At 46.2% G+C, this 24677-nt stretch overlaps 1 protein-coding gene across 4 annotated transcripts in view; it reads right to left on the reverse strand.

The window, feature by feature from the left end:
* The window catches only part of ADCY9 (adenylate cyclase 9), a 190364-nt gene that overhangs the window by 51230 nt on the left and 114457 nt on the right, over positions 1 to 24677 (reverse strand). For 2 of the 4 annotated variants that reach the window (XM_090023387.1, XM_090023389.1), the window contains exons 3-4: positions 21188 to 21292; positions 15318 to 15535 (exon numbers count right to left, since the gene is read on the reverse strand). In XM_090023387.1, the coding sequence (XP_089879513.1) occupies positions 15318 to 15535; positions 21188 to 21292 (323 nt within the window). Of the gene's footprint in view, positions 1 to 15317; positions 15539 to 21187; positions 21293 to 24677 lie in introns of all 4 variants that reach the window. The other 2 variants (XM_090023386.1, XM_090023388.1) reach the window with 1 other exon arrangement.

Genomic DNA, 24677 nt, shown 5'->3' on the forward strand with positions numbered 1-24677 from the left:
AACAACACCCTTTTTGGTATCTGTCACTTTAAAAGACAGGTTGCTCCCAGGTGGCTGCTGAGGGTGGCATTTTAGGGCCCAGCTCAGAGAGCAGTTCGAGATCAGACAGCAGGGAAGAAACATCACCTTGCTGAGCTCCAGCTCCATAAACAACTTGGAGGTAAAGGCAGGAGCTAGGGGGGATGGTTTGGAGGCGCCTAGTCTTAAGTTGAGGCTGCATGCTCCAGGACCATGGTTGTCATGGGTGACTTCAATTACCCAGACATCTCGTGGGAGGATCACTCAGCAAAATCTGAGTGGTCGCAAAGCTTCCTACTGTGCATGGATGACCTCTACCTGACTCAAGAAGTCTACGGGCCAATGAGAGGTAAAGCACTGCTCAACCTGGTACTGGCTACTGGGGATGACCTAATCGGTGACCTAGTAATCGATGGGAAGCTGGGTGACAGTGACCATGAGCTGATCACCTTCACCATCCACCATAAAGCTGGCAAGTCAGTCAGCAACAAGGAAGTCCTTGACTTCAGGAAAGCCGACTTTGACAAGCTCAGGAGGCTTGTCAGTCAGACCCTAAGGGACCACGACCCCAGGGAGAGGGGAGTTCAGGAAGAGGGGCTGCTCCTCAAGGGAGTGATCCTCAATGCACAAGCTAATTCCATACCATCTCAGCAGAAAGGCAGCAAGAGGGCAAAGCAGCCCTTCTGGCTCTCCAAGGATGTAGCAGACCTCCTGAGGCGAAAAAGTAAGGCCTATAAAGGATGGAGGATGGGATTCACCTCCAAGGAGAATTATTCTGCACTGCTTTGGTCCTGCAGGGAGCGAACCAGGAAAGCCAAGGCTGCAGCTGAACTCCAACTAGCTTTGAGCATCAAGGACAATAAAAAGTCCTTTTTCAGATATGTGGGGAGCTGGAGGAAAAGCAAAGGCAACATGGGACCCCTGCTGAATCAGATGAGACAACTGACACCCAGGAAAAAGACAACCTATTAAATTGGTACTTTGCGTTGGTCTTTCATCAGTCCCATGGGACGCCCACGCCTGTTACAGGACATGGAGGTCTGGGTGAGGGAGATCACCTTTCCTCCAGCAAAGCTGACCTCGTGAAGGAACACCTTGAGAGGCTGGATACCTTCAAATCAGCCGGCACTGACAATCTACACCCCAAGGTACTGAAGGAGCTGGCGAGCATCATAGCCCAGCCTCTGGCACAGATCTTTGAAAACTCCTAGCTCTCTGGTGTAGTGCCTAAAGACTGGAAGAAGGCCAATGTGGTCCCTATCTTCAAGAAAGGGAGGAAAGTGGATCTGGCAAACTATAGGCCTGTAAGTCTGACTTCTATCCCGAGGAAAATCTTAGAAAAGTTTATTAAAGAGGCCATCCTTAATGGACTGGCCGACGCCAACATCCTGAGGGACAGCCAGCACGGGCTTGCTGCAGGTAGGTCTTGCTTGACCAATCTCAATTCCTTCTACAACCAGATGACCTATCACCTGGACAAGGGAGAAAAGACTGATGTCATATATCTTGACTTCAAAAAAGCCTTCCATCTGGTATCCCCATGATCACCTCTTGGTGAAATTGGCCAATTGTGGCCTTGGGTCCACCACGATCCACTGGCTGGGAAATTGGCTCCGTGGTCAGATCCAGAGGGTAGTACTTGATGGAAGTCAATCATCATGGTGCCCTGTGACCAGTGCGGTTCCCCAAGGCTCTGTCCTTGGACCCATATAGTTCAACATCTTCATTAATGATGTGGACATTGGAGTCAGAAGCAGACTGGCTAAGTTCGCCAACAACATCAAACTTTGGGGCAAAGCATCCACACCAGAAGACAGGAGGGTGATCCAGGCTGACCTGGACAGGCTTAGCAAATGGGTGGACAAGAACCTGATGGTGTTTAACACCAAAAAATACAAGGTTCTCTACCTTGGGAGGAAAAATTTGCAGCATCCTTATAGACTCGGCAGTGCTACACTGGCTAGTACTAAGGAAGAAAGAGACTTGGGGGTCATGATTGACCACAAGATGAACATGAGCCTGCAATGCGATACTGCAGCTACTAAAGCGACCAAAATGCTGGCTTGCATCCATAGATGCTTCTCAAGCAAATCCTGGGACGTCATTATCTCATTGTACTCAGGAGGCCGCAGCTGAAGTGCTGCGTCCAGTTTTGGGCTCCACAACTCAAAAAGGATAGGGAGACGCTTGAGAGAGTCCAGAGAAGAGCCATGCACATGATCGGAGGTCAGGAAAACAGACCTTACGACAACAGGCTGAGAGCCATGGGGCTCTTTAGCCTGGAAAAGCACAAGCTCAGGGGTGATCTGATGGCCACCTATAAGTTTATCAGGGGTGACCAACAGTATCTGGGGAAAAGTTTGTTCACCAGAGCACTCCAAGGGATGACTAAGTCGAACTGTTATAAACTCCTGCAAGACCGTTTCAGGGTGGACATAAGGAAGAATTTCTTTACTATCCGAGCCCCCAAGGTCTGGAACAGCCTGCCATCAGAGGTGGTTCAAGCACCTATATTGAACACTTTCAAGAGTAAATTGGATGCTTATCTTGCTGGGAAGTCCTATAACCCCAGCTGACTTCCTGCTCTTCGGGCGCGGGGCTGGACTGAATGATCTTCCAAGGTCTCTTCTAGCCCTAATGTCCATGAAATCTATGAAAGCATGACCTAAAACTGCACCCTGCCAAGATAGAAAGGTCTGGTGGACCTGACAGTGGCAGGGCAGGACCACTCAAATGCCAGGACAGAGAACCTACCAGGTGAAGGCAGGTTGGGACACCTAAACCCGTGTCCCCACCTTTGGGTGGTTTACTAAGAGAAGTGGGGCAGGGGGCAGATAAGCTTAGGAGAAGCACCTGAGTCCCATGGCCTGTTGGACCCTGGAGATGGGCCAGGCATGCTCAAAGAGGAGTACCTGAGCCCAAGGGGTGTGAGTACCTGATCCCAAGGGGTGTAAGACCCTGGGCCCTGAGGAAAGGGTGGAGTGAAAGTCAGGCACACTTAAGGGAGAGAAGCACCTGAACCTGTCAAGGTGGAAGACTCCAGGACCCAGTGTAAGAGGCAGAGTTGTGTCCTGAGAGATGGGTGTGGTGGTCCGGTGAGGGGTTATGGGCGAAGTAGGTCCACAGCTGAACAATCGCTCAGTCTGGTTTGGGTGAGGGTCACAGGAGAGGCCCAAAAGACCATGCCAGAGCTGACTGAGGGGTGGAGAGCAAAGCCCCAGGATCTCTTTGTGTAGGGCAAAGTGAATGTGGCCTGGATAGGCAGTATGCAAGAGACAGGTTGAGAGCCAGTGGAATGCAAGAGGCCCCAGTGAAGGGGGGATAGTGTGTGGGTGGCCTTGAAAAGGGCAGTATGCTAAAGATTCAACTATGTGCCCAGTTTGGCCTGGCCTTGAGCCAGAGTATCATTACAAAGTGTGACATCTGTGAGGCATGGAACACACAAAGGGATGGTAGGAGCATGTATATACTGCCCATGGACATTTGGCACACAAAGGGCAGCCTCCTGTCTATTAAACATCCTAATCATTTACCAAAACATGGCAGGTGAACAAGGTGGGTGGTTTGCCCAGAGACAGGGGTGGGCCCATACTGATACTTGGCCTTGAAGGTGCCCTTGTCACACTCCCACAAATCATTTGTAATAAATGGAAACATCTCATAAAAAACAAAAAGACAAAAGTCAAGCTAGATATCAGGAGGCACTACTTCACGGTCAGGGCAGCTAGGAGCTGGAACCAACTTCCAAGGGAAGTGGTACTTGCCCCTACCCTGGGGGTCTTCAAAAGGAGGCTAGACAGCCACCTAACTGGGGTCATTTGACCCAAGCATCCTTTCCTGCCCACGGCAGGGGGTCAGACTACATGATCTGTTTAGGTCCCTTCCGACCCTATGAACTATGAAACTATGAAATAGGATGAAGCATGTTCTCACACTTGCCAGGAAGATGTTAGCAAGTCCTTTCGGATACTATCATGCCCAAGGATAAAAAAACATAGATAAATTATTGGTATATATTAATAGCTGCTTTACAGAAAATGAGAGATATGTGTGACACAACTGTCTTTTTAAAAATTGATACAAATACTTCATAATACGCTAATGATGATAACAAAGATGACAAATGTTAGTAAAATTATTTTCCACTTTGAGCACCAGTCATTTTATAATTGAAGTTGTCAGGAAAAGGTATCTGAGATACAGATGAAGAAATTTAGCTTTACTTCCTAGACAGGATTTCTGAAAAACCTAATGGAGGAACAGGAAGCAATGAGCTCTGGCAAACCAGAACTGATGAGCAAAGCAGCAGTTATTAGAAGTACATGTGCATTGTCTTGTGTTATTTTTCTAGTGCCATATGGAAAAGAAGCTTCAATTCTCATTCAGCAGAAGACAGAATATTCTGAGTTTAATCAAAAGAGATTCAGAGAAGAAAAAGTTCTCTTGTGTTAGCTCTGACATCTATAAAGCTTCTCATCTGCAAATATTTTCTTCTCATAGGAGCAGCTGGATGAACTTGAGGTTTCATATGACATTTCAATGTTCTGAGGCTCCAAGACTGAGAGTAAGCTCATCTTTGCTTATTGCCCTGGAGCTTATTATCAGCACTTCATCTACATACTCTCTAATCTGCAGCTTCAGAACACATGATATTGCTCCAACTGCAACTACATCTCCTTCTGATCCCGTTCACTATTTACCAGGATTTTTTATTATTACCATTGTAGTAGAGTAATAAATTTGCTAGGTGCTCTTTACACACAAAATCCCTGACTTAAAAATGTAATCCCTGAAAAGAATGACCCATTTGAAGCTGGGTGCTTCTTTATTATACACGCTAAGCATGAGGGTCTGATACATACGCTGGTAAAGGTGTCTTTAGTCATTTGTTAAATACAATGACAAGTGGATGAAGATATCAAAAATACTATAAAGCTAGTTTCTGGTCATGTTATTTTCCTTTTGTGTTGTTTACTCCTCTACTGATGACAAGGATGCTCAAATGCAATGGCACAGGATAGCAGAAAGGAGATGTTTTCTTCTGAAATGCAGCTGCAGTTAATCCAAGAGATCTAGTCAATGGCATTGTACTAATTAAAGGGGTTGTTGTTTTTTTATTTTATTTTCCATGTTTGAACTGAAAAGGTCTTATTGTCAAACCCCAGTCCTAGGCTGGATTTCCACAGATGTGCCAGAAGACTTGACCCATGAATAAAGGTGATAATCATATGCCATTATCTTGGCCCTTACCAGTACATTAAAAGTGTTATAGGATGCTCTGAGAAAATGCTAAGATCTAAACTAAGCCCTTCTGCAACTCAGGTGATTTTACTGAGTTCTCCATAAAGACCTGGACATCATTTCAGTAGCTATGGGAGATTTCAAACACTCATGCCAAAGTCACATCACGAAGCAGTATCATAGCACAATGCACAACAACATTGCCAAAGATTTTTTTCTATATGAATTTAATGAGTTTTGTAGAGTGGCTGAACAGGCTTTCTTATTTCATGAAATCTTAATGTCAAAAAATGACAGACATGACAATAGGACTTTAAGTGCCAAAGAAGCCGGAAGGGAGCACTTAAGTCATCCAGCACAAATAAATAACTCGGGCCTCAGTGTACCAAAGGTTAGGGCCAACTGGAATGGGGCATCAAGTTCAGATGATTCTAGAGTCATATGCACAGTTTGTTTCCCATGTGGCCTTGGAGAAATTGTCTGATGTAATCCCATATTGTTGCACAGATGATACCTTTACTTTCCACGGAGCAAACAGTACTGAAAGGTGGGAGATTAAAAGGAAACAAATTTGTTGAAGTTAAACTGAACTATGGGCAAAGAAGCAATGACAAAACGATAAAAGAATTTGGAAAAAAATGAGCTTCAAGTAAACTGGACTAGGAAGGGTGCATTTTCCCTTCAGTGCTTTTCTCCAGGTCACTGCAACCAGAACTTCAAGACACAGAAGTACACAATAAGTGTTGTCATGACTGATGCTTGAGAAAGTTAGTAGCATTTTAGAGCATCAGCAGTTGGAACTAAGAGAGTTTTTGTTGCTCTCGGTGGAAAGAGGAATCCAATGGAAAGAAACCTTTAAAGATTATCTCCCTAAAGCAGTGGTTGTCAACTAGGGAGGTATGCATTCCCCTAGGGATACTTAAAAAGGTCCTAGAGGTACGCAAACCTAAGGTGTCCAATAAATATGTTGTGTGTATGCACAGGGGTGCAGCACAGAATGCAGGTGGCCTAGAAAGCAGCTGGGTCCAACTGATAAGTGTGTTATAAGGGAAGGGTTGGGGCGGGGGCGCAGATCGAGGCCCCAGAAATGGGGGAGGGAGTGGGGCTAGGGCAAGGGCAGGAGCTGCCCACTCAGGGCAGGGTACAGGAATGAGCCACACAGGGGGTGGCTCCCACTGCTGCGCACATCCCAAGAGGGCATGGGGGGTGTATGCATCCAGATCTGTGTAGGGCAGAGCAGGATGCTGCTGTGGGCTGGGGCCGTGGCTGCACTGGGCTTTTTCCAGTGGGGCTGGGCCAGGCTGCACTCGGGGCAGGCAGCAGCAGTGTTGGGAGGGTGCTATGGGAGGGGCTGCAGCCACTCCAAAATTTGCTGCAACCCCTCAGATAGCCCCCCTCCCAGCACCACCACCACCCACCCCCAGCGCAGCACAGCCCAGCCCAGCCTGGGAACAACTCAGTGCCGGCCCCAGCCTGCAGATCCAGAGGCACATGCCCATGTGCCCTCTCAGGGGTGTGCCAGCCCTCCCTCACTGCTGTGCCAGCCCGCCCTGCATGCAGATCCAGCAACACTGTGGCAGGGCACTGTTGGTGCCTGCCACTTTAAGGGCTGAGCCAAGCAGCCAGCAAGTGCTTGACTGCGGGAGCCATTTTAGATCCCTGGTTACCTATATAAACAAAGCAGTTTGCTGCTGGCAGGCCAGGCAGTAACACTGCCTGGCAGCAAAGCTGTATGCAACATCCTGGAGATAAGGGCAGGAGCTGTAGGAGATTGTTTGGAAGCTCCTGGTCCTGGGCATGACATAAAACTGCACCCTGCCACGAGTGGGTGGCCTGGTGGGGCTCTCAGTGGTGCAGGAGCCTCCAGGAAATACCAGGCCAGTTACCACCCTGATGAAAGGTGAGTAGGGGTGCCTTAACCCCAGCCCTCAACTTCAGGTGTGCTATTTGAACCATCTGATCCAGGGAAGGCCAGGTAAGCTTCAGGAAGTGCCTGAGCCTGCTGGAGTGAGTGACCCCACGGAGCCAAGCATGTTTCATGAAGCACCTGAGTCAGGAATGGGGAACCCCAATCCCTGAGCGCAAGCAGGAGACTTAGACCTAACCTGAGAGACCCAACTGGTCAATGCTGGGACCAGGACCCAGATAGGGGTCAAAAGGGCCAGGGGTCCACCACGAGGGATGCTCATATAAAGCAGAGAAGCTCGGGGTCCCAACTGGCTTGAGATGGGGCCAGGGCTTAAAGCGAAGCTGAAGGTCCCAGGGAAGGGGCCACAGCTAATGGGCGAAGGGGATAGTTGAGTTGACCGCCTGAGATGCCATCTGCAAGGCTTGGGCCACAGTGTAGGGGTGGAACAGAGCCGCGGATAGCCCCCACCCCAATATTGGGGTGTATAACAGGCAGCCTCCCGCCTAAATTAACACCTCAGTTGTGTTCCATCAAGGCACGGCAGGCAAGACAGGTGGGGCCATGCCCAAAGGCAGGCAGGGAGACTAGCACTGTCGCTAACCTGGGAGCCCTACTCTGCCATAGGCACAAGCCCCCATGCCCTCCTGAGGTACATGTACTGGTGGGAGCTGCCACCCTCTCCCCATGCCCCCTGGACAAGCTGCTTATGGTTCCATCCCACGCTCTGCCCCAGCTCTGCAGCCCCAGCCCCACTCCCTCCCTCATCACAGGGGCCTCGGTTTGTACCCCTCTCCCCCACCCATTAAAAACAAGGAAAAAAAATATAAAGGGATACCTGAGCTGGAACTTTGAAAGAGAAGGGGTACACTTGTTAAAAAAGGTTGAAAACTCCTGCTCTAAAGGAATTCAGTTTAAACTTTTCAAACTCCCCTATCTCCTATTAACTTTCCCTTCACAATCAGACATGGATAAAAAGAAGTTTATCTGACCAGGAACATGGAAGAAGCGAGAAACTACATTTATACAGCTAAACTTAAAACTCAGAGCAATAGTGTATTGTTTACCAAATACATAAACATAATCCTTGAGAAAGGTTGAACATGTAACTTCTCTGGAAAAAAATAACATACCTTTATATAGATTTCATAGACATTAGGGCTGGAAGGGACCTCGGGAGATCATCGAGTCCAGCCCCCTGCCCAAAGGGCAGGAAGTCAGCTGGGGTTATAGGATCCCAGCAAGATAAGCATCCAATTTACTCTTGAAGGTGTTCAATGTAGGTGCTTGAACCACCTCCGCTGGCAGACTGTTCCAGACCTTGGGGGCTCGGACAGTAAAGAAATTCTTCCTTATGTCCAGCCTAAAACGGTCTTGCAGGAGTTTGTGACCGTTCGACCTCGTCATCCCTTGGGGCGCTCTGGTGAACAAACGTTCCCCCAGATCCTGGTGGTCACCCTTGATAAACTTATAGGTGGCCATCAGATCATCCCTGAGGAACAAACAGCATATGTTGCAATAATGCACTGCAACGTACCACTGTTTCACTTATAACACGGTGCATAGTAATGGGTTTTTTCACAGAAATGAAGGGGGTATGAGTGTCATGATACCACAAAGCTATTACATTGTGTAAAAGGTACTGTCACCTCACTGAACAAACAATGATTATTTTTGCAATCAGAGTTGACTTGCATATAGGTCTTGTTCACAGCAATGAGATTTCAAATGTGTTATTGAGAGCCAGAATTGGTATTTTTGCAATAGAGTGTAGACTAGTTATACCACACAGACAGGGTGCTTACTTATAACACTGTGCAAGACAAATTGATAATCTCAGCAATTCATTCCTCCTGAGTTTATACCTATTTATTTCCAAAGTTCAGTTTTCTTTTTGTTATCCCAAACATAGGCTATCCATAAGCAAGCAAACTAAAAGCAACCTGATTCTTTTGTTGACAACAGAAAAGTAATTCATACTTCTCTACTATTCAGATACAGGTAAGAATCCCGCACAAACAACAATCTTACTAGAGACTACCAATATATTAAGCTTGTGCGGAGCGGCTAATATTCACTTCAGATTCAGCCGATTCAGGGGACAGTGATTCAATTCAGTGATTTGAATCACTGTCCCAAACTGATTCAGCTGAATCGGATTTGGAGATGTGGCCACTGCCGAATCAGTCAAATCTCCAAATCGGCCCCATCCCCCACCTGCTCTCCCAGCTCCGCCAAAGGCTGCCCCGCCCAGGCCCAGCTCCCAGCTCTTTAAAAAAAAAAAGAAAAAAGAAAAAGCCCAGCACTTACCAGATGCTGCCAGGTGGGGGAGCGATCCCTGCTACTCCGTGCTGCGTGGGGGGCTCTGCCACGAGCCCGCTCTCCCAGCCCCCCCATGGCTGCCCCGTCTGCCTCAGCTCCTGGTTCTTAAAAAGATCCGACTCACTGGCTCCTCCCAGGCGGGGAGGGGGGCAATGGGGCAATCCCTACAGCCTCCCATTGCCTTGTACTGCACGGGGGGCTCTGCCACGAGCCCCCAGAAGCCCCAAGGCCACTACAGCAGCTGGCGAGCCCAGGGTGGGTTTTTTTGTTCTTTTAAGAGCCGGGAGCTAGGGCAGGTGGAGCAGCCGTGGGGGGGGGGGGGGCTAGGAGAGTGGGCAGGGGTTGGGGAGCTCATGGCAGAGCCACCCACACAGCATGGGGCAGTGGGGATCGCCCCCCAACCTGGCAGCAGCCAGTGAGGTGGGGCTTTCTTTTTTTTTTTTTTTTTTTTTTTTTTTTTTTTTTTTTTAAAGAGCTGGGGACGGGCAGCAGGCAGGGTTGGAGGGCACTGAGGGAGGCTAGGGGAGCAGGCAGGAGATGGGGTCTAGCATCCCATCTCCTACTTACTAGCACAGAGTCCAGATCAAGCTCCCCGTGGAGAGCTTCAAATCAATTTGGACCTTTTAACTGGTCTCCTGATTCAATTAGGATTTGGAGATTCGGCCACCAAATCAAGCCGAATCTCCTCCAAACCGAATCAGCACCTGAAGCTTTGCACGGCCTTACAATATATGTGTAATACAGTGAAAGTTCTAGGCTTTTTTCTAATAATAATAGCTATAATTTTTAATTTTTTAATTGAGAAATGTTGAAACAGATAAACTTTTATATTTGGTGGGCGTCAGCCAGTTTGTGAGTTCTGTTGATTAGCACGGTTACATGAACTACACTGAGCAAGAAGGTCTCCTTGGCAACAAAAGATGGCCACTTAATATGATGATGCATTATTTAATGGAGGGAAAATTTATCTCTGACTATGATGTTAAATCAGGGCTTCATTTTTGTTCCGAGTCAGACAAAAAGAATGATTCATTTTGGAAATGAAGGAAGAAAGTTCTAAGAATATCAAAGCCTGTGATAAATCATCAAAAGCAAGAAAATAGAATTTATCCTGCTTCTGCAACTTCAATTTTTTGTCTTTATATGTTTTAAACAAACAATGCAATACATGACTGACATTTTTTTGGAAAAAATCATGAAAAATAGAAATAAAGGTTGATGGAACTTCTATTGAGCATGGATGGCCTGGGAAGAACAAAAATTTGGAAGAGGATGAATTGGAAAAGAGGATAGACATTTATAAATAATTGAAGAAACAGACCCCTCCTAATGGTATGTATAAAATGAAAATAGACACAAGTCATTTAAAACAGAAACTGGGAAGAAGTTAAATGGACAACAGTGATTGAAAAACTGTGAGCCAATTTTACTTCACTTTATGCCTGAATGGTAATTTTTCAGCTGTGTGACATTCTTTGGTACTTTCATGCAGTTTGCAATTGTTTTAGCCGTTCATTGTGGAAGCTTGTGTGTCCACACAAATCCAAGACTGGCACCTTGCACAGTTGTTCCCCAAATCCCTAGCTAGAGCAGGGCACGAGCAGCTTTGGGGCTCTCTGTGCCCCCAGTCAGCTGAGGGCAGTGGTGGCAGCAGGTGCGTCCCCCCTTCTTCTGCTCAGAAGTATAATTAGCCGGGTTTGATCCTGAGAGGGGAGATGCCATTGAGAAACAGAAGGGAGGGAGTGCCAAACGCAGGAGTGGGGGAATTCTTACCTGCTCAGAGGACTCAAGAGTCTCTACTGGAGTATGGTCTGAACTCAGTTCCTGTTTGGACACTGCAAGAGACCCAGGCGTCCAGAGTAGCAGGGAAATGGAGCCATCAGCATGTGAGCCACATACCAGGAAACCCATGACATCACACTTCTCCCCCGTCCCCCCAAGATCTGCCCCTGGGAATCCAAAAGAGGGAGACATGTGGGACCAGGAAGAAGAAAATATTCTAAGGGATACATGGTTTAGTAAGCTGGATGCTCCTGTTTTACAGTATAGGCCTAGGTTCTCCATCCCTTTCACTCAATGGGACAAAAATTTCCACCCTGTGTTCCACCAATTTCATCTCGTGACTATTAAATGCAAAGTACAGTGGCCCAGCTTCTAAAGGTGGGCTGTAGAAAACCTAGGTAATTCCTAGCCTGAAGTGTGATGTGGGGTCAGAGAAATGTAGGTTCAAATCACAACTGGTGAGGGAATGAGTACCTAGAACCTGGCTCTCCATAACTAAACAACTACTAGGGCTTAAAACATAGGCGTGCCAGTTTCATTCATCTAATTTATTTAGGAAGTATGCGCAGGGAAGCATGTATGTAACACTGTACCTGCCTCACGCTTAGAGATGTGCAAGTATCCACAGCGTATGGGTAACAGAATTGCAAACTATGTATAAGTGCCAAAAATGCCACTTACACAGCTGGAAAACTAATATTTGGGTGCATAAAATGAAACAGAAATGTGTGCACTTGAATATAATAAAGTCATGCTCTAATCACCCCCAAAGCTAAGCCCGCAAACTGACTGGTGTTTTTGTATGTTATCACAACATAAACAGGAATAACATCAAAAAAGTTATCATCTTCTTAATGGTCCACCATAAAGCCTGTACATAATCAATCAGCAGAGGGTGGGTGTGTGTGCGTATGTGTGCGCGTGTGTGTGTGTGAAGTCACAGACTATTGCATTTAGAGATTATACTTTCCACTTACACAGAACAAGAAAAGTATATTTGGGACAGCCAGCCAATCTTCCCAGATACTATTTTCTACACTTTTAATAAATAGACAGTATCACAGGCCTCAAACTTACTGCCCTTAAAAGTCTGTTACACAATTTTTGTAGCTCCAAGTCTGTGTTAAAATTTGGGTATCAATCCAAGAGATATTTGGTATGTAAATATATATGTATACACACACGCACGGTATAAAATTTGGTAAACGTATCTATATCTATCTATCTATATATACACATACACATATATTTACTGGGTGTAAAACCCCTGTTCGTGACAGTGGAGGGAAAATGAAAACCATGAATTTCATAGATTTCATAGACAATCAGGCTGGAAGGGACAGTGGAGGATCACTGAATCCAGCCCCTTGCCCCAGGGGGCAGGAAGTTAGCAGGGATCATAAGATCCCAGCAAGATAAGCATCCAAATGTGTCTTGAAGGCATTCAAAGTGGGTGATTGAACTGACTCCAGCAGCAGTCTATTCCAAACCTTGGAGGGTCAGACAGTGAAGAAGTTCTTCCTTATGTACAGCCAGAATTGGTCACGGCAGAGTTTGTGACTGTTCGATCCTGTCATCCCTTGGGGCGCCCTGGAGAACAGACATTCCCCCAGATCCTGATGAGCACCCCTGATAAACTTATAGGTGGCCATCAGATCACCCCCGAGCCTCTGCTTTTCCAGGCTGAAGAGTCCCATAGCTCTCAGCCTCTCATCAGAAGTTCTGTTTTCCTGACCTCTGATCACATGCATGGCTCTCCTCTGTACTCTCTCAAGCTTCTCTACATCCTTTTTGAATTATGGAGCCCAAAACTGGACGTAGTACTCCAGCTGTGGCCTCCCGAGTACAACAGGAGAATGATGTCCTGGGATTTGCTTGAGAAGCATCTATGGATGCAAGCCAGCATTTTGGTCGCTTTACTAGCCCCAGCATCACACTGAAGACTCATGTTCATCTTGTGGTCAATCATGACCCCCAAGTCCCTTTCATCTGTAGTGCTAAACAGCATAGCACTGCTGAGCCTATAAGCATGCTGCAGGTTTTTCCAATGTCTGTATCATTGAAGAAGATGCTAAACAGTATAGACCATAGGACAGAGCCTTGAGGGACCCCACTGGTGACCATGCACCAAGATGATTGGCTTCCATCAACCACCATCCTCAGGGTCCTACCACGCAGCCAATTCCCCAGCCAGTGGATCGTGGTGAGGTCGAGGACGCAGTTAGCCAGTTTTGCCAAGAGGTGATCATGGGATACCAGATTGAAGGCTTTTTTGAAGTTAAGATGTATGACATCAATCTCTTCCCCCTTGTCCTGATGATGGGTCACCTGGTGATTAAAGGAAATAAGATTGGTCAAGCAGGCCTACCTGCAACAAACCCGTGATGGGTATCTCTCAGGATATTGCCGTCAGCTAGCCTGTATAGGATGGTCTCTCTGATAATTTTTTCCAAGACTTTCTCCACGATAGAGGTCAGGCTGATGGGCCTGTAGTCTGCTGGATCTACTTTCCTCCCTTTTTTGAAGATAGGCACCACACTGGCCTTCTTCCAATCTTCAGACACTTCACCAGAGCGCCGGAGTTCTTGAAGAATCGTGACAGCTGAGCTATGATGCTAGCCAGCTCCTTGAGTACCCTGGGGTATAAACCATCAGGACCGCCTGACTTGAAGGTAACCAGCCTCTCAAGTGTTCCTTCACGAGGTCAGCTTTGATTTCGCAAGGGATGTCCCTCACCCAGGCCTCTCTGACCCACAGTAGGCAGGGGTGTCCCATGGGACTGGTGAAAAACTGACGCAAAGTACCCATTTAGCAAGTTTGCTTTTTCCTGGGCATCGGTTATCAGTTGTCCCATCTTGTTTAGCAGATTAGGGGTCCTATGTTGCCCTTGCTTTTCCTCCGGCTCCCCACATATCTAAAAAAGGACCTTTTATTGTCCTTGATATTTGTAGCTAGCTGGAGTTCCATCGCAGCCTTGGCTTTCCTGGTTTGCTCTCTGCAGGTCCAGACCACAGCAGAGTATTCCTCCTTGGTGGTGGTTCCAGTCCTCCATCCTTTGTAGGTCTTCCTTTTAAGATGCAGGAAGTCCGCTAGTTCCCTGGAGAGCCAAGGGGGCTGCTGTGCCCTTTTGCTACCTTTCCTCCGAGACAGGATAGACTTTGCTTGCACGTCCAGGATCGCTCCCTTGAGGAGCAAGAACTCTTCCTGAACTCCCCTCCCCTTTGGGTTGTGGCCCCTTAGGGCCTCACTGACAAGCCTCCTTAGCTTGTCAAAGTCAGCTTTCCTCACCTGGGCAGAGGACTTCTGTATTACTGACTGGCTTGCCAGCTTTACAGCAGATGGTAAAGGTGATCAGCTTGTGGTAACTGTCACCCAGCTTCCCTTTGATTGTTAGGTCGCTGATTAGGTCGTCCCCATTTGCCAAACCAGGTCGAGCAGCACTTTACCTCTTGTCGACTTCCTGAATCAGATAGAGCTCATCCACACGAGGGAAAGCTTTGCGAGTGCTCAGATTTGGCTGGGCGCTCCTCTCATGAGATGTCTGGGTAGGTAAAGTCTCCCATGACAACCATACACTGGGAGCCTGTGGCCTCAGCCAATTCCATGGCAAACTCCTGGCCAAGGTCTTGACCCTGGATAGGGGTCTGTAGTAAACCCCCACCATAGTATTCCCTGTGCCGTGTTCCCCACGGATTTTAACCCAGAGGGTCTCCAGTCATCCACCATGGGTGCCAATGTCAGCTTGCAGGGATGCATGGCTTTCCTTGACATAGAGAGCTACACCCGTGCCCCTTTTGTCCACTTGATCCCTCCTGTACAGAGTATAGCCATCTATACCTGTGGTCCAGTCATGGGTTGAATTTATTACTCTTTTTAGTAGAATTCTCAGTGGTGAGTTCCTACTGTAGTTAAATAACAGAACGAGAAATAAGATTACAATATGATAACAACTGACATCAGTCAAGAGAATGAAAATGCAGATTAAGGACATGGAGGCCCATTATTTCTTTGTTGTAGACTATTTTTAAGTTACATAATTCTTTCTTACCTGTCTTCTTTAATCACATCCACAAAATGTGCATCTGTCTTCTCTCTGATGTTTTTAAACCTCAGTGGAAGAAGTGCTGACTGATCCAAGCTCACTCCTACCCATCTTCCTTTCTCTTGCAACATTTCATAAAGTGATGTCTGGCTATTGCTGAGCTTTTCTTCCTGTGGAGGACTCAAAAGTCCATTCTGGGTCTTCGGACTGTGTCCACCAGGAACCTGCTTCATAACAAGTGAATATATGCATACAAAAGGTTAATTATTAGAGGAAAAATATAAACAGCACATAGGTTTTATGAAGTACAGGAAAATATTAGGCTCCACAATGAGCACTAATTTAACTTCTGTTTATGCTTAGGCTTCTATTCGTGTACATCAAAAGCTTGACCCTCCTTATACATAAATCACATCTTTAGCTGGATATCTACAGTGGAGTCTAGTTAATTAGTCAGTGGGATAACTTATCACTATGGTCTTATTAGTTGGTACACGGAATCCCTGCTATGGACTTACTGATTTGTACACAGAACATTTTTGACTAATCTGTTAAAACATAATTAGCCATTTACAAGTGTACAAACATACTAAACCACAATGGAATTTGTTCCTGATAATTAGTTAGCTTACAAGGTATAGTATTTATTTATTTAACCTCACAAAGCCCTGGATATTCTTCAGCTTTTCTTGGCTCAGCAATACATAGACAATCAAGCAATCCATTCTGCAGAATTATCTATTTTGGCAATGAGTGCTTATAGAAGGACAAAACAAAAATCTCGACTGAATATTTCACTCTATCATAATCGTTTACAGCAAATACACTGACATTTTTTTTGTCCTTCAAAAATGGAAAGCATGGCCAAATGAGAAAATCAGAAAAATCACAAACTCTGGCAGATCAAATGTAAAAATGAAATAAGGCAGGACAAAGAAAAAAATGAGAAGCCCCTAGCAAAAGATGCTAAAGTTAATAATAAAAACTTTTAAAAATACATCAGAAGCAGGAAACCAACTAGAGAATCAGTAGAACCATTAGATGACCAAGATATAAGAGGTGCACTTAGGGATGACAAGGCCATAGCAGAGAAACTAAAAAAAACCTCTTTTCATTGGTGTTTATTACAGAAGACACTGGGAAAATTCCCATACTAGGCTGAAGAATTGGCCATGTTAAAGGTGACAACAAAATTAGTTTTGGAACAGATCAATAAACTACATACTAATATGTCACCAGGACTGGATGCCATTCACCTACAGCTCTGATGGAACTCAAGGGTGAAACTGTAGAACTGTTGGCAATAGTATGAAACTATCATTACAAATGGCCTTTATGCCAGAGCACTGGTGGATTGCCTACATAACACCAAACTTCAAAAAGGGTTACAGTGATGGTCCTAGGAATCCCAGACAATGAGTTTCACTTCCATCCCTGGCAAGTTGGTAGAACCAATAATAAAGAATAAAATCAACAGTCACATGGATAAATGTGATCTGTTGGGGAAGGATCAGTACAGTTTTTGCAAAGGGAAATTCTGCCTCACCAATTTACTGCAGTTCTTTGAGGGTGTCAACAAGCATGTGCACAAGGGGGATTCAGCTGACATACTATATATTTGGACTTTCAAAAAGCTTTCAACAAGACCCTCACAAAAAACTTTCAAAAGAAAGTGGACTGCCATGAGATTGGTGGAAGGTTATTTCACGGATTGAGAGCTGGTTAAGATAGGAAGCACAGGGTAGGGTTAAATGGTCACTTTTCAGGATGGAGGGAAGTCAAAAGTGGGGTCCCACAGGGATATGTGGTGAGTCCAATTTTGTTCAAGATTTTCATCAATGGCCTAGAAATGGGGGTGCACAGTAAAATCTCCAAGTTTGCCGATAATACTAAATTATTGCAGGTAGTCAAGTCTGGACCTCCACTTGGAACCATAGAATCACAGAAAATTAGGCTGTAAGTAATTTCAGGAGGTCATCTAGCACAATCCACTGCTCAAAGCAGGACCATCCCCAGATCTGGGGGCACATGCCTGCTCCCATGCCCTCCTGGACCAGCGGTCCTCCCTCCGTCCACCACAACAGACTTACCAGCTGGAGGCAGCTATGTCCAGTGTGGTCAAGGACGACTGCCTGTTTAGTCTCAAGTTGCAGCAAGGAAAAACTTTCTTATGAGTAGTAAAGCACTGTTACAGCCTATCTAGACAGTCTATGAAATCTCTACCCTTAGAGATTTTTAAGACCTGGCTAAACAAAGCCTTGGCTGGGATGACATAGTTGGGGGATGGTCCTGCTTTGAGCACAGGGTTAGACTAGATGGACTCCTGAGGTCCCTTCCAGCCCTAATTTTCTATGATTCCATGATTGCACAAAGGTTGGAGAAAAATGGGTAGAAGTAGTGCAGGACACTGGGTAGCAGGAGCATGTAACGATAGCAAAATATATAGAAAAATGGACTTGAAACAAGTTCCAAGAATACAAGAAACAGATAAGATAGTGGCTAGCATGGCACTGGCATGCAACACACTCAATAAAGTCTGTGTTGTGCAGTCCTGCCTTTTTTTTTTTTTTTTTAACTCAAAGACTGTGTATCAGAGTCCTAGAGAATTAGGGCTGGAAAGGACATCCAGAGGTCATGTAGTCCAACCCTGTGCCTGAGCCAGAATCCTCCCTATTCAAACCATCCCATAGAAACCATAATCTAAATTCTGTGCAAGACTATCCACAACACAGACCCAACAATCTAACCTACCACAGGCAAAGCAGAGGAACAACAGCAGCCAAAGTCCTGGTTGTATGAAATGTTGTCAATATATGGTCAAAGGATCCCGAGCAGAGGGCCATGCCCCCTGCTACAGAGGCAGGAAAAAAATCACCACAGTCCATACTAATCTGACCATGAAGTAAAATTCCTTCCTGACCTCAAATATGGTAATCAGTCTGACCCTGAGCAGAGGGGCAAGACCCTTTAGCCAGTAACCTCTGGCCTTGCTCCCAGCAGAAGTATTGGCACACCTCAGTCAAAAAACCCAGCCTTTGCTGTAGCCAACACCCAGGGCCTCTGAAGGAGGCTGATACATGTAGCAGAAGCAGGGGGTGAGGGCAACCAGCAAAATCCAGAACTATGGAAAATTCCCACAGTAGAACATAGGCATAGTTATGCCTAGATTATCCCTGATCAGTGGTTGTCCAAACTCTTCTTGAACATTTCTAGTGATCAAGAGTCCACAACTTCCCCAGGCAATCTATTCCACTGTCTCACTATTCTAACAATGAAGAAGTTTTCCCTAATTTCCAATATAAACTTACTTTGCTATGACTTCAAGCCATTGCTTCACATCCTCCTCTCTGTAGTAAGAGAGAAAAGGTGTTTTCCCTCTTTTATGGCAGCACTTAAAGTATTTGAAGACTGTTATCATGTTCCCTCTTAAGTGCCTTTTCTGCAAGCTGAATGTGCCTGGATCCTTCAGCCTCCCCTCATGACTTGCTTTACAAGCACTTTATCAATGTCCTTTGATACTCATCACTTCATTAAGTTTATTGCAAAGTGTGGTTTCTTGAAAAGTGTGGAAGTCTGGAACATCTTTCTCCTGAAGGGACATCTTTCCCCCAGGAGAAACTGAATGAATGTAGTTTCTGCTGGGACACCAACAGTTCTCCTGGTGGAAAGGTGTGGTTGGACAAGACCCTCGACTTGACAAAGACTGATAAACTGCATGACTATACCATAAGGAACACAGAAACAGAACTAAGAGAGGGATTATAAAATAAAGCCAGTCTCTTGGGAAGGAGGGCTGCCTAAGAAAACCCACAACCATTCTCCTCAAGAAACCTGAGATGCCTAAGTGGGAAGACCTGGGAACCAAGTTGGTTTTTTTTCTTGTGTGGACCCCATTTTCATTTAAGCAAGTATCCTAAATTCACCAGACAGGCACCTGAACGGGTCTCTTAACTTTCCCTACAGAAACATTTTTCTTCTAGCTACCCACTAGTACTAGTGTAGAAAATGCTAGCGGCATTTTATTCATTACTAAACACAGACCTGCCCTAAACAAGGTTAAATGCCATGGTGGCTGAAATGCCAGCAGTTGATATACACCAATAATGTCAACCACTGCTACCACGGATGGAACTGCGTTGACAGAAAATCTGAAGAAAGACTGAAGAAAAGGCAGCCTCTCTGGGAATTCTGTTTGCTGTACAAAGTCTCTGATGGTCAGTAACTCTTACACTCTGGCACTTACACAGAAGCACACTGGGTATAATCATCCTCCACATACCACCTTGTCATTTTTGAAGAATCATATAACATAGACAATATCTTGTGTCTGAAAGTAAAGCCTCCTGCATTCCTCGGGACCACACTGAAATTCTCTGGCCACTCTGATGTAAATTTATAAGAATGAAAGTTTGTGGTTGTTGTTCATCATCATTGCCATATTGTATACATCCTTGTCAGAAACAAAGGCCCCACTGTTTTACCTCCTGTACTAGCACAGAACAAGATGGTCCCCTCCCCCAAAGACCTTATGATCTAAGTTAGGGATAGGCAACTATTTCCAGCGGTGGACCAGAAAACCCATCCCAGGTCAGAGGTGGATAGTCAGGCAAGCACTAGGACCCTGTTGCTACTGCTGTAGCTTATCCCTACAGCAGCACAGAAAGAGTGCTCATAGCTAAAGCCCTGCCACCCTCCCCACAACCACTGAAGCCCCATGTTTGTGGGCTGGATGCAGCTCATGGGCCATAAGCTGCTGATCCATGATCTGTGTACAGGATAAGAAACTGCAAATAAATATAATCAGACACAGTGTAAGGAAATGAGATATATTAAACAGCTCCCCAAGCAGTGGTCTCTGCATACCACCTGGCAGGGCCCCTGTGGCACCTCTTGGAGACTAGCCAATCACCTACTCTAGCCCTGCCTGGGCCTTCCCATGAGGCTTCTAATAGGGATCAGATGTCCTGGGGGGCAATGGTAGCAGTAAGTCCCTGATGGGAGGGCTATAAAACCCTCCGACTTCCAGCAAGGCCTTATCCTTTCAATACTCTTAATAACCCTAGTCCTTGCCCAACTCATGTATTCCTGCTCCTGTCTTGAACCTCCTGGCTTACATTTCCGGTTATGAATCCCCAACTCATTCTTTGTCTCACCTCTGCCTCAGACTCTCCTGCTTTCCTTTCAAACTTGTTCCTGCCTTAGACCAAAGTACCCCAATTCCTGCTTACCCTATCCAGCATATTGGATTCCCTGGCTCCTGACTTCTGGCCTGGTCTTGACTGTGGGCCCATTTTGAACCCCTGGAATGATACAGTGGACTTGGACTGACACCTGGTATTATGACCCTTAACATTGGCTTGGACTTCAAATATTGTTGATCCTCAGCTTCTTTCTGTGTCCTGACCCCTCATGTCCAGGATGTGCCCATGACACTAGCACTTTAAATCTTGTCATGCTTCCTGTATGCATTGTGGTTAAGTTAAATTTTAAGGAGGGATCTGAAGGAGAACAATGAGGAAATTTACAAGGAGCTCTTCCAAAGCATGAGAGACAGCATGAGTTAAAAAAACAAAGTTATTTGTTTAAAAATTTAACATTTGAACAATGGAAATTGGCATCACATGCCAAATGGAGGTATAAGGTAGGGTAGGGCTGGGGAAAGGGTATGGAGGCTCTGAATTTTGTTTAGAACAGTATTCTGAATGGGTAAGAGTGGGACAAAATTATACTCATCAAAAGCAAAGAAAGAGGTTGTGCAGTAATGGAGACAAGATGATGACAGCCTGGAGGAACATTTTAATTGTGTGCATCAGCTGTCTGTTAAAACTCATGCAGAGGAATCAGGAAAATATATACAGAATGGGAAAATGTGTTACCTTAGTACTGTTTTTATGTTCTTCCTGACAGCCATTTTGGATAGCTCCTTCTTCTATACTGACATCACAGTTGGTGGCAATTGTAACACTACATGAAGGGCAAGTCTACAAAAGACAAAAAAAATAAAATCAGAAATATTCAGATATCACAGCAGCATCCGATTCATAATGGGCCCATTTTTGCCACAACAAATTTAATCTAAAAGCAATATGCATCTGAAGGTTTCCTTTCATTAAGCATTTCACGAACTGTAATTGCAGCTGGAGATGGCTTGCAGTCCTTAAATAATATTCTGAATTTTTGCTGTGTGGTTAAGAGAAGAACAACAGAATTGAAAATACTGAGCTAAAAGGGGACAAGGTCTAAGCAGTGGTGACCCAAGCAGGGTGTGAGACCTGGGGCAAATCAGCCTATGTGGGGCCTCACCCCTGCTCTGGGTCCCAGACCCGAAGAAGCTGCTGCCGCCATTGGCATCAGCAGTGTAGGGAGGGGGCGGGTAGCAAGTGGCTGGACATGGAGCCACTGTTCTGTCCATCTCCATGCTGCCGCTGCTCCACAGGGCCCCCCAAAGTGCAGTTGCCTCGATTTGCACCCTGCTACGGATGACCCTGGGTCTAAGTCTTAGAGCTTGCTCCCTTTTAAGCTCCATATTTTCAATCTAAAAAGTAGTTAAAATGATTTTAAATGAAACATAAAGACTATAAACATTATAATGCCATGTGTAGGACTTGTTGATCTTGTCTGCATGATTTTGGAATCGCAAAAAATTTCCAATGTTTAAATGGGGTCATGCTGAGGAAAATTTTGGGAAGCTGTGGTCTAAGGTGTCAGAGAACAATCCCAGAAAAGCATTCCTGCTGTACACAGCTGCACCAACAGAGCGCCATCCTTTTTTCCACCACAGGAAAATATGTATAAGTAAAAGTGCAGTTTTGTTAGTATGACTGTCTTCACAAATATCTGGGTGTCATTATACAAGCTTATGAAGATTTAGCTCAATGTTTGCCAGCAGTCCCTCAAAGTTGAGGATAACGTCTGTCAGGCTTGATGGGTCCTCAGGTGACTGAGGTGCCCAATTCTGGATGCACACACATTCTTCAGCAATGGAGGCATGTTGTTGCAAGGGTGAGTGGGATTTGTAGCCCCAGGTTGGTCTCCTTCTCCTTCCTCTGCTGCTGCTGGTCCACCTCATTATCAAGTCATTGGGCCTCAAAGTGGCACGCACCTTGGTAGACCAGGTAGCACCACACCAAACAGTCAGCAGGTTGCTCCTCCCAGCCATTGGTGTTGATGCCTCCATGCTTGAGGGTGACCTTGAGCATGTCTTTGTACCATTTCCTTTGGCCGCCCTTTGAGTGTTGGCCAACGGAGAGCTGAGAGAAGTGACTCTGGTGAGGGAGGCGGTTCTCAGATATCTGGACACAGTGGCCCATCCATTGGAGTTGATTTCTCAGGAGCAAAGCTTTGATGCTGGTGGATGCAGCTTCATGGAGAATGTTCATGGTGGTCCAGCAGTCCTCCCATTTGAACTGCAGGATTCGACAAAAGCAGCACTGGTGAAAGCTCTCAAGGGTCTTAATGTGGCATTGATAGATGGTCCAGTTTCACTGCAGTAGAGGAGGGTGGTCAGAACGACAGCCTTACAAACCAGGACCTTTGTCGATTTCTGAAGATCTCTATTTTCAAAGACACGTTGTCATACATTGAAGGCAGCAGCACTGGCACAGTTGACCCAGTGCTGGACTTCTTCATCAATGGTAGCCAGTTGAGAGAGGTGGCTGCCAAGATACGGAAAGTGCTGCACATACTCCAGAGCCTCTTCATCTATGTAGATAGCACGAAGGATGTTCAGCTGGCCTGGGAAGGGTTGATGGAGAACCTTCATCTTGGTGACGTTCAAGGACAGGCCAAGTCTCTTATATGAAGCATTTAACACATCTAGGTTCGCTTGCACATCCTGGTCAGAATAAGCCATCACACAGCAACCATCCGCAAACTGAAAGTCGTGGATGTCCTTGGTGGTGCATTTCGTTTTTGCCCGGAAGTGCCCAAGATTGAAAAGCTTCCCATCCAGTTACTGGATACTAATGCCAGATAGTAGATCATCTCAGATGAGGTGGATGATGATGGTCAGGTAGATGGTGAACAGGGCAGGAGCAATCATGCAAACTTGTTCAGTTTGGATACGGAAGGCGTCAGTTTCAGATCTGTCACTCAGGACGGCAGCAGTCATATCATCATGCAGGAGTCTCAGCATGGTGACAAACTTCAGCAGGCAGCCAAGGTGTTGGAGGATGGTCCACAGAGCTTCATGATTTAAGGAATCGAATGCCTTGGTCAGGTCAATGAAGGCAAGGAACAGTTCTTGATTTTGCTCCCTACATTTCTCTTGGATCTACCTGGCAATGAAAACCATGTCTGCAGTGCCCCAGGATGGTCGGAAGCTACACTGGGTTTCCAGAAGGATATCCTCAGCAACAGGACGAAGGCATTTCAGGAGGATGCAGGCCAGGATCTTACCTGCAACGGACAGGAGGGAAATCCCCCGGTAGTTCCCACAGTCAGATTTGTCCCCCTTTTTGTAGATGGTCACGATGGCTGCATTCTTGAGATCCCCAGGGATGTCTTCTTTGTCCCAAAGGGGGAGGATAAGCTGATGGAGTCATGATGTGAGCCGGAGGTCACCAGCATGGTAAACCTCTGTGGGTATACCACCTGGCCCGGAGGCTTTATTGGTTTTCATCTGTTGGATGGCCCACTTCAGCTCTCCAGTGGTTGGTGGATCACTGACGGAATCCACCACAGGGCATTGCGGGACAGCTTGGAGAGTCTCCTCTGATATGGTGGACTCCTGGTTAAGGAGGAGTTCAAAATGCTTGTTTCAATGAAGACGGATGACACCGTTATCCTTGAGGAGCTGTCCTGTGAGCCAGGAGCCATCCTGTGATTGGAGGAGTTTTTGTCCAATGGAGCGGGTCTGTAGGTTGTCTTAGTAGCCTGGAAGGAGTTACGCATGTCACGCTGGTTGGCATAGCCCTGGATCACGTGCGTCTTCTCCTCCCACCAGTTGTTCTTCATGTCATGGATGCATTGCTGGACCTCAGCCTTCATCCGATGGTACACTGCCGTCTTTCACCGAGTTCATGGATGGCTTTACCAGGGGATGAAGGCTACACACTTCCACCTGAGGAGATCGCAAATCTGAGCATCATTGGCATTGAACCAGCCCTGGTTCCGTCACAATGTGAACCCAATAGCATGGGCACAGGCGTCTTGAACAGCAGACATGAGTTGCTCCCAGTGTGCCTGAATGGAGGTGTCATCAGCGGTAAGGACTTGCTCCAGTATACTATACAACTGGGCGTGGACCTCCTCCCGCTGTCCAGGGTCCTTCAGAGCTGCGATGTTCGGCCATCTCTGGGCAGTCTTCTGAGTCTTCCAGCGTCTTGGCGCCAGGCGGATGTTCATCACAAAGCACACACTGCTGGT

The sequence above is a fragment of the Crocodylus siamensis genome, chromosome 12 (assembly GCF_052110815.1).
Source record: "Crocodylus siamensis isolate JL-2025a chromosome 12, ASM5211081v1, whole genome shotgun sequence".
NCBI classification, from domain to species: Eukaryota; Metazoa; Chordata; order Crocodylia; family Crocodylidae; genus Crocodylus; species Crocodylus siamensis.